The sequence below is a fragment of the Astyanax mexicanus genome, chromosome 12, assembly GCF_023375975.1.
Source record: "Astyanax mexicanus isolate ESR-SI-001 chromosome 12, AstMex3_surface, whole genome shotgun sequence".
NCBI classification, from domain to species: Eukaryota; Metazoa; Chordata; class Actinopteri; order Characiformes; family Acestrorhamphidae; genus Astyanax; species Astyanax mexicanus.
In genome coordinates this window covers 7,341,151-7,351,872 of record NC_064419.1, presented here as the reverse complement: position 1 = coordinate 7,351,872, position 10,722 = coordinate 7,341,151, and the positions used below count along the sequence as shown (strand labels likewise).

The following is a 10,722-nucleotide window of genomic DNA, read 5'->3' as shown; positions in this document are numbered from 1 at the left end:
ACCTTAACACTTTACAGATTCATTAATTAAATTATTAAAACTGTCCTTTACATTTTTATTTCACTATATTTGTGTTATTATATATATATCTATTAAAACTTACAGTTATTGCACTTGTTGAACCGTCTGTTCAAATTAAATATATAAAGAAATCTGGTTTAGTCTTATAAGGTTTTTAATTTTAAAATGAAAATTCTGTTTGTTTGTTTTTTTTTTTTACCATTGTATCAATCTAGTATCAAACCATGATGTCCAAACTGTGGTAGGAACTGAACTATACGTCAAAATAATAAACAATAATACGTCATAACCTATCATTTCCTGAGACTACATCAAAATCTCAAGCTCTCTCAAGCTTTTCAAAGAAAGAAAGAAACATTTCCTCAAATTGAATGGAAACGTAGCTAGTGCTGGTGCGTGAGTACATCGCTACGCTGACTAAAACAGCGTAAGCCATTATGTTTTGAGGAACAGTGGGCGTAGCGTTTGCTGGCTGGCTGTTCACTGCTGCTGTTTATAGACTCCTTGTTACTATCAGGATGCGCTGGATTTTTTTTTTACCGCAGTTTCAAATGTGACTCCGGGAGTTCTAGAAGCTTCCTCATTGTGGTTTTACTGGTGATCAAAACTGTGAATCAGCTGGAATTCACTGGTACAGCTGGTTGAGTTTAAGCAGGGTGTGAGGAACAGTCGCAGGAAGATGAAGAACAGGAGTATTGATGGAATTGGAAAAAAACAAAGAACTTCTGTAGAGGAGAATACCCAGTTGAGAATGTGTTCCAGATTTGTCAGACACTAGAGGGCGCTCATGAGTGAGTGCAAAATGAATGGATTCAAATGGAGCAATTAAGCAAAATCTTATTTTTAGGGGCGCCAAGTGGTCCAGCAGTCTAATGCGCTGCCACTATGAACGGGGGTCGCAGGTTCGAATCCCGTTCATGTAGCTTTGCTATCAGCTGCCGGCGCCCAGAGGGAGCAAAATTAGCCTTGCTCCCTCCGGGTAGGTAGATGGCGCTCTCTCCCCATCCCGCTCAAAGGTGGCGCCGGGCGTTATATGTTATAAGCCTTTTAATGTGCTCTGACTGTAATTTTAGCATCAGTTTCAACATCAAACCAATCAGAATATTCTGGACCAGGAGTTTAAATTAATTTTTTATTTTGAATTTAAATTAGAGTTTTAAGCTTTTTTTTAAGCTTTTTTAGCTTTAGCATTTAGCTCCATTCACTCTCATTCATTGAGGAGTCACTCGCTTACGCCCTCTAGTGCTTTGCAGTCATTTTCTGTATAACGAGGGAAACAGGAAGTTGGCAGCCTCTCCATAATCCGGCTCTGGATGAAACCTTAGAATAAATCTTGTTTCTTGACTCGTCTTGTGACCTCTCACTTCCCCTGGCCAATCACAATGCTGCTGGCAGGGTTATTGACAATATCGTCATACTGCGGCGGCGCCTCCTCCATGTGTATGTCCATGTGACCCACAGCCTCCTCGTAAGACGGGGGCAAGTCCGCACCGCCGCCACGCCCAGGCGTGATGTCAGCGCCCGGGTAGGCGGGGCTACTGTGGGCGCTGATTTCCGAATGAGGGCTGATGTCAGGCTGGTAGTCCCGCCCCCACTGGTCCATAGACACCACCGCGAGGGAGGGGTCTCTCAGGGGTCGGCCCATAGCGGGGCTGCGCTGGGACCGCTTGCGTGAGTGACACCTCCACACCGTGATGGAGATCGCAGCGATGAGGAGAACCACCAGCAGCAGAGGGAGGATCAGGTAGAGGGAGTTGACTCCGCCCGCGATGGACTCCAGTCCGCCCGGTCTGGGGCTGCTCTCGCGCTGATACTCCTCCCAGAACCGCCTCTGCAGCCAATCACAAAGCAAGACAAGAGGATGAGAGGACCATATTATCAGATGCCAATGTTTTATCTAGAATTAATGCAGGACCGTCCTCATAACATTCAATATCTCAACATTTTACAGTCTTTTATATTAAAACAATTTTAAAAAGGTTCATAAGAATGTTCTTAAATCCAAAAAAACTTAAAAATTCTTCATTTATTTATAGTAGTTTATTTTCTTTATTATTACTTTGTAATTGTATAAATGTGCGCCAAATGGGGCAAACCTAAAAAATGAAACTAGGCTACGTTCACACAGCAGGTAACAGTGTGAACCCAAATCCAATATTTAGTTTAGGCTGTTCTCACAATTTTAATGTGACCCATATCAGACATCTGTTTAAATTATTCACACTTTGTAAGCGGCAAGCATGCGTGACAGAGCAATGCTTCACGTTCAGTTTCACTTTAATTCTTGTCAGAAACTCAAGAGCTATGAATAAGTTTAGACTCTCAAGTTTCAGCGACTCTCCAGCACATTATTTGATCACAGATGTTTTTTTTATTTATTTAATTTACTTTGAAACTGGGAGCCACGATCTGTAGCCGTGTTAGGTCAATTCATCAGGAACACCACGTGGCTGTGACATAAGCCTTTATACATTATTGGAAGAAACTTGGAAGAAAACCAAATATTTATGAACTTTGTTATCTTGCTGCCCTTTTCCCCTCTATTCCCAGTCACTCTATTCACCTCAGTCTTTTTTTTCGGTTTCACACACAAGTCACATGAACTTGAACAGATCAGAAATGCAGCAAATCAGATATGTGTTGGATTTCAATACCACCATTTACCTGCTGAGTGAACATCCTTGTTGTATATAGGCCTGTCATGATAATTACATTATTAACTTAAATTAAATTATCAGTGTCATATTTTTCTTCAGTTGACATTTAAGTAAAAAAGCAGATCTAAAAAGAATTTATTCAGACACTTCTCTAGATCCAACCTCTGCCACCTGTTTTTGTTCTCCTAGATCAGATACAGCTCACTCAAGAATAGTCAGATCAGAATTCACTTTGTATTTTGTTGCATTACAAGTCACTAAATATATTTCATCATCATTCACGCTCACAAACAATCTATAATAATTCAAATAAAACAATAAGCATGCCAAAAGCTGATGTAATGTACTGGCACAGGTTGATGAGATTGTGTCCAAAACAGTATCAGCACACAGACTGTAATTACCACAGCCAGGAGTGACTAAACCCAGGCATATTTAATGAGCTCAGGTACTGGGTTACAAAAAAACTCCAATCTACCACACCTTACTCTGTTATAATCAAGTCCTCACACGCTGCAGAGAAATGAACCTCGCAAAAGAAAGAGGATCCAAAAATGAAATAGACTCATTTAAAAAACATTTAACTATATATACACAACAGTGGCATGTTTCCTTGTACACACACACACACACATGAGTATACACACACACACATACGTGTGTGTATTCTCAGCTGTGTAACTGTGAGTGTAACTCTAGAGCTCTTGTGTATCTGCTCTGTGTAATATTAGACCGGCCCTCTATCCCGTAAATGACCTCACTGCCCCTAAACAACAGCTCCCAAATTCTTAAGTGTAAAGTCACAATTCCATTTACAGAACAGAATGAGCACAGACAGTACATACACTGTCCTTACAGGCAGAGACTGCCCGTAATCTGACCTGTTTATAAAGGTGCACATGAGAAAAAAATTAGTTATTATTATCCACAATAGGGGTGGGCGATATGGCCCTCAACTAGTATCACAATATTTCAATATTTCAGGGTATTTTGCAATAACGATAAACGATATTCTTGGCGATATAAAACAACAAAAACAAACAAACAAAAAAACAGATTTTTGTAAACTGTAATTTACCAAGACCCTGATTTTATATAAAGTGTTAATAGTTTATCAAAATAAAAGAAAATAAAAAGTTACAAAAATAAAGTAACAGCAAAAATCTAGTACAGCATATTTTGTGCATGCATCTAAACTACAAACATACACAATTAAACAACAAACATACTGTAAATAACAAAACTAAAACCCAACAGATTTCAACAGCTTTCAATAATATCAAGATTATCATAATATTGAGTTTTTTATAGTTTTAAAAACTCTGAAATATATTTTTTGCACAGATGTAAAGCGTTTGTGTTGTTTTGTATTGTGTAAAGCTAAAGCTGACAAACACATTAAATCTGGTCTAAAATTAGTGTATGAGTACAATGTATAACTATAATATACGTAATGACATGGCTATGAGTACTTTTAAAAGAATGATTATTTTTTTATTTAATTTTTTTAGCCCTTGTTTTGTGTACCAGTATTAGTATGTATTCATCTTTAAGAAACTCCTGAAGACAGAGCTCTTCAAAGAGCACTTACTCTCCTAACACCTCTAACTAACTACCTTCTACTACCAGATCAGGAGAATCTCTCACTATCTTTAATAAACTCCTGAAGACAGAGCTCTTCAAAGAGCACCTACTCTCCTAACACCTCTAACAAACTAACTACTTCTAACCTCATTTCCTTCTTCCCCTCCTTCACTCCTCTATCCCATTATTTCCCTTTGACCTCCTTTAGGCCCTATCTAAAGATGTTTTACCTTTAACTTCTATTACTTTTGTACTTGACTGTTGTAAGTCACTTTGGACAAAAGCGTCTGTAATGTAATGTAATGAAAAACAGCTAATTTTACTAACTAAAGACTAAAATTACTCCCATTAAACCGTTCATTTTTGATAATAGTGACTGTATGTTTTTTCACATGCATATATAACAGTAAACAGCATTTTAACCACTCATGCAATGACCAAATGAGCAATGCTTCAATAACTGTGACTCCATGCATACAGTGAGGACTGCAGTTAATGATGAAAAAAATATATATATTTCCCAAACTATGCTTCATTTATTTTTTGTTGTCTTTAAAAGGGTATGAATGCTTTGTTGTATGGTTTATTATTATTAAGTCAGTAGCATTTAATGGTCTTGAAGTAAAAACAATATTGTTTATCGCAATAATTTCTTCAATGATCATTTTTCACAAAAAATGCTGTCTGGGACTCTCAGACACGCATGGCTGTGGCATTACCAGGGCTGGCCAACACCTTAGGCTGGTTTATACCTACTAATTGTGGATGAAACCCACATGTTTCTGAGCTCATTAACGAGCTAAATTCACGCTTTCACCTCATGCAGTGTTGTAAAGGACGTACATCATGCCATGGCCTTTTTTATGAGGGTGAGTATATAGATGACAGCATGCAAAAACCTCGTCTTTCTGTTTTTTCTAGGGGTGTCACGATTCTCTACATCCTCGCCTATGCCAGTTTTAGATTAGTTTATGGTCAGTCATTGGTTTGATTCATCAAATTTACAATATCTTATTTCAAAAGGTAAGCTTGATATAAGTGATGCAAAGTGATGCACATTTAAATAATTTAAATAAGATATATATGTAATGCCATTTAGTGGCTTTTTTGGTAGCAGCAGTGTGCACTATTAAAACAGCACTAATAACAAAATAAATAATAAAAAAATACAAGAACATTTGCGTAGCGTGCTGCGCCATTTGGGATCCATCGTCGATCCTCTTTTTGACTACAATGCTCGAGACCATGACATAATTTTGATCGATTTCAATGAAATATCGAAATCGTGACACCCTTAGTTTTTACTATCCATTACTTTCATTAAGAAGTTTTTTTAATGTATTTTGTAGTTGCTTATTTGCGTGACAGCATTGAGATACAGTATGCTAAGGAAAAAAAAATAGTTTTCCATTATATTACAGTGCATTGCATTTAGTGGACGCTTTTATCCACTGCAACCTAATTGAGTAATAAGCCTTTAATATGTGTTTTTATTATTTAAAGACCAATTTTCCATGCTTTACTGTATTGTTGCTGCATACCAAACTAAGCCAATGTGAAGATTATGAGCTTAAATGCGGGAGTCATTCTTTAACCAACAATGAATCACAATCACAACTGAATCTGTGAGGAGCGCGCAGAGGGAGGTGGCTACACTTCCTCCCGATAACTCACTTCCTGCTGGCAGGAAATTCCACAACACAGCACAGACGAGTGAAGGAGAGGTTTTTAATTGTTTGTGTGAGTGCGTGAGTAACCACGCAGAGACTCATTCTCACCGTTTTCTCGTCGTTTTCGAAAGCTTCCCTGGCCTCTTCATAGTTGCAGACCTCCTCCTTGCACTCCCGCTGGATGTTGCCCTGCTTCATCTCCTCCAGGAAGAAGTTCGCCCTCGGGAGCCTCCTCAGCACGGCGTGCGCCGTGTCTGCTGGCAGGAATACTGCGGAAACAGAGCATCACATCATACGTGTTAAGAACAGCTATAATAACAATGTACACAGATAAGGTAGATTTGAATGGACCTTCTCTACGATTAGCTGTTCATTTGAATGACAGCTTTGCATATTGTAACATTAAATGGATTGTTCCTGCAGAAAGACACATTTATAGCTATGGTCAAGCCACAAAGGCTATGTTCACATTGGGCCACAAGCCACGTTGCTCAAATCCAATTTTTTGCTCAGATCGGTTGACGGTTTACATTCACAAATGTAAGTGATCTGTATCTGTGTGTACTGTGAATGAATCTGTCCCTGAAACAACTCACATGCTCACACTAATACGTGTATAAATGTCGCCTTCTTCACCAACAACAAAAAAACTCATATTTGAGAGACGACTCATAGCTTTGTGAAGGAAAATGGATGAGTTTGCAGCTCATATGTGGAGCATCTTTTGCTTGGAGTGAAGAGCAAACAGCTGGTCTGAAGTACATGTTCAAGTCAAGGACGAGAAAAAAGGCTAGGCGGTTTGCTTTTGCTGTTTTTTTTTTTGTTGTAGCTGCACAGCTGCACCAAGAGATTTGTGAGTATGAGAGAGAAGCACGTAGCGCATGCATAAAAGAAAAAAAAAGCATAAATTCAGATTTGACCGTCCACATTCATGTCGTACGTCCATAGATTGAATATTTATCTGATTTAGGACCACATGTGAAAGTGACTTAAGTTTGATTTGAAAAAATTGGATTTGGCAGGTTCACACAGCTATGAAAAAATCAGATCTGAGCTACATTGAGCAATAAAATCAGATTTTAGTCATTTTAGCCTGAATGTGAATGTAGCCAAAGTGTCAAAGTGTAATTTTAAACATTAATAAGACAGCAAAAAGCTCATTTATGTGTGTTAAAAGCTGGTCTGGCTACACACTTGGCCACGTCCCTCCATAAGAGACAAGACAAGGTTTACAGTCAGGGGAATTTTAGCTTCAATGCTAACATCTGACATCAGTAGGCCCAGAATTCCCACATCTGTGCATTTCTATTTTAAATGGTTCAACCGCCATGCTAACAGCCGGCCTTGGCAGTGTTCCCACCACAGTGCTAACAGACACAGCAGCCAGACTCAAAAAGATTAGGGCAGTTTAGCCGCTATGCTAACAGCCGGCCTTGGCAGTGTTCCCGCCACAATGCTAACAAACACAGCTGCCATGCTTAGCGGTTTCTTTTAATTTAGAAATTTTTAAATATATCTGTGTGTCGCCAACTTCTTGCCAATACACAACCCTATTTATCTTTATTATTTTCCAAACTAAAAACACATTTAAAGATGAGCCAAGCACCAAAAACACACACTTCAAGGGACTATACTGGCACCACACATGGCTGCAGAGGGCAGCGCCAGACAAATGCCCACAATGTGAATTCCTGTACAGCACAAAAGCCCCTTTCAAAGCGGGGCTTTCAAGCCCATCTTCCCCAGCACAGGAGCGGCACCAGGGCCAGCCTGTGTTTAAGGACAGAGAGACAGAGTGGCCTACTGTTCCTGTGCCCTCAGAGGTGTACACACACACACACACACACACAGTGTGGACAGTGTTGCCTGAGAACAACACCATGCCATAGAGGGTTTGGTGACATTCTAGAACATTTATATTGGTGTATTTATCCAGTATTATTTATAGTGTACAGAGCAGACAAAGGTTTCAGACAGCAGCAATATATACAGTCCTCTGCTGAACTGGACTTGGTCCACTTTCATCTTCCACTAGTGTTAAAGGTGAAAAACCTCAGAAAACTGAAACGTCATTAGATTTCCTTTTTACTATATTACTCATCGTTACTCATATGAACATTTAGTAACGCCATGATCTCATTACCACAATCATCCTTCTCATCAGCAGCAGCTTAGACTGGGTTATACAGAGGACATTCTGATTCCATTACAAATCAGTAGCTTTTACAGAGACACAGAGAAAGCATACTGCAAACACATGACCATAACCTTCTCTCTTTATGTCATTAACTATATTTTATACCTACCAGCTCCCATGATTCCTGCAGCTGTGTGTATTCTGCCCTGGAGACCCTGGAAAAGAGAGAGGTTTAATCAGACTTTATTAACAATATCAACTAGCAGACCATCAGTTACATAAAAAAGGTGGGTTTATTCATATTAAAAGATCAGGAAAATGAGTTTGCCATTCAGTATTTTACATAAACCCCTCCATAGTCCCACATATTTTTAAATCCATTATGATTATTCGTGGCATCATAAAACAGAAAATCAAACATTACCCTGGCCTGGATTAACCGTTTAAAATGAAAAGAAATATCACAATCTTTTTGTCTGCTAAAATAAATTGCATTGCATTTTTTAGACACAGTCATAAACAATGTGAGAGACAGCAAGAAAGAGAGAGATAAAATAAAAGACAGAGAAACAGCAAAAGAGAGAAAGAAAAATAGAAAAAGAGAATAAAAGAAAAAAGAGAGCAAGGAAGTTCACACTGGCCTGTATTCTCCCTTTAAAAAGTAAAGAAACATCACATTGTTTTTTTCTGTTAAAATAAATTGCATCCCATTCTTTAGACACTGACTTAAACAATGAGAGAGAGAAAAGAGAGAAAGAGAGAGAAAAAGAAAAAGAAGAGAGAGAAAAACAGAGATGGATAGGTATAGAGAGAGAGAGAGATAAACACAGAGAGAAAGAGAAAATGAGTGAGAGGAAGAGAAAAATTGAGAAAGGGAGAGAAAAAGAAACAAAGTGAAAGAGAAAAAGAGAGAGGGAGAGAGAGAGAACTTTAACCTGGCCTGTCTTAACCGTTTAAAAAGTAAAAAAAATCACAATCTTTTTCTTTCTGCTAAAAACATTACATCACATGTTTTAGAGACGGTCTAAAACAATAAGAGGGAGAAACACAAAGAGAGAGAGAGAGAGAGAGAGAGAGAGAGAGAGAGAGAGAGAGAGAGAGAGAGAGAGAGAGAGAGAGAAATAGACAGAGATAAAAATTTAACACACTTTAATACACAGCTGTCAGATCTTACCCCTAAGCACAGGGATGCTACACAGATCAATTTAACGGTACAGAAATAACCAACAAGAACCCAAAAACACAGCATTCAAACGCAATTTCAACGAATAAAAGACTGTTCTGGCCAAAATAACACCTTTATCGGCTTTAATAATAGCAAGAACACAGAAAATAAAGATCACCTGTGTTTTTGAGGGTTGTTAGGGCTGCTAGCTTAAAGCTACGAGTTCATCCAGCAACAGCAGCAGCTGCTGAGATTCACACCGAGATTCAGCGCTTTAACCGCTAACTGACTCAATTCACAAAAGAAACGAAACAAACACACGCTACAATGTAACGTTAACACAATAAACAATATCTAAACACGTGCTACGTGTAGAAACGGCCTCTCTAAAACAGTCAAATATCATAAAAAAGGCAGAAATCTGAGTGTTTACCCGCTCACTCCCGAACTGCACCCAGAGCCTGTCGCCAGCTGTGAGACTGCGCATGCGCACACATGCGCGCTGAAGCTCTACACAGACATGCGGAGGGGAGGATCAGTGATGGAGGAGAATCTGGGAGAAAAATGAAAAATCACAGCATTTATTCTGTTTATTACAGAATAATAAAGATTACAGCTATTACACTGCTTATAGAGAGAGCATTATGTGTAAAAGTAATTCTAATTCAATTTATAAAAACAATATTTTGCAAAGATTAAGTAAACCTGGGAAAACTACATGTATTATCCCATATTCCAAAGAAATAGATGGTCAATGACTTCTTTAAAGGGTCATTATCAGAATTATTATCAAATATTATGAAACATGTATAGAACAATCTGGAATTTATTAATAATTGCCTAAAATCTTGAAATATTTCCTTCATCTGTCTTTGCTTTGACAATGGTGTCCACTCATATATATTTTAAAACACAATCTTTCTTTTGCTAACTGTTTCAAAAAAAAAAATTTTTCTTTAAAGAATAACTGTATATTCTGTACACATGTTTATTTGGGTTTAATATTATGTTTCATAGAGTTCATTACAGATATACACTCTCACTGACCACAGACTTTATATTTATTTGGGTTTATTCTATTGTTATATAGAGTTAATTACAAGTAGACAATCTAACTGACCATTGACTGAACTTGACTTTCATCAGAAATGAGAAAAAGTGATTATCACACAATAAGTGTGTTTACATGCAGTCAAAACTTGCAATTGATTCCAGGAACATACTGCTTCGCCATCAGCAGCTGGAGTCAGAGAGAGTACAAGCATCTGCTGGCTGATGTATTGGCGCTGTGTCGCTACGCTTTCCTCTGAGCAAGCTGGGTACACAGTGATCATGTATTAGAGGAGGCATGCACTGGTCCTCACCCTCCTATTGGTAACATTACTAGTGATAGGGGAGTGCTAATGAGTGTGATAATATTATAAATGAATTATTTTCATGTAATAAGCATACTTAGCTCAAAGTAAATTCTCAAAGTCTGATTAGACA

At 38.2% G+C, this 10,722-nt stretch overlaps 1 protein-coding gene across 2 annotated transcripts; it reads right to left on the bottom strand.

The window, feature by feature from the left end:
- Positions 1-414: 414 nt before the first annotated feature.
- prrg1 (proline rich Gla (G-carboxyglutamic acid) 1) lies at positions 415-9,791 on the bottom strand. Of its 2 annotated transcripts, none has more exons than XM_007234789.3 (4): positions 9,668-9,791; positions 8,239-8,284; positions 6,041-6,201; positions 415-1,852 (listed from the first exon to the last, which is right to left on the bottom strand). In XM_007234789.3, exons 1-4 carry the CDS (start codon positions 9,719-9,721, stop codon positions 1,382-1,384), a joined length of 732 nt encoding a protein of 243 aa, XP_007234851.3. In that variant the 5' UTR covers positions 9,722-9,791; the 3' UTR covers positions 415-1,381. The 2 variants fall into 2 exon arrangements, with proteins under 2 accessions (XP_007234851.3, XP_022525977.2); XM_022670256.2 differs by lacking the exon at positions 9,668-9,791 and adding an exon at positions 9,413-9,649.
- Positions 9,792-10,722: the final 931 nt, after the last annotated feature.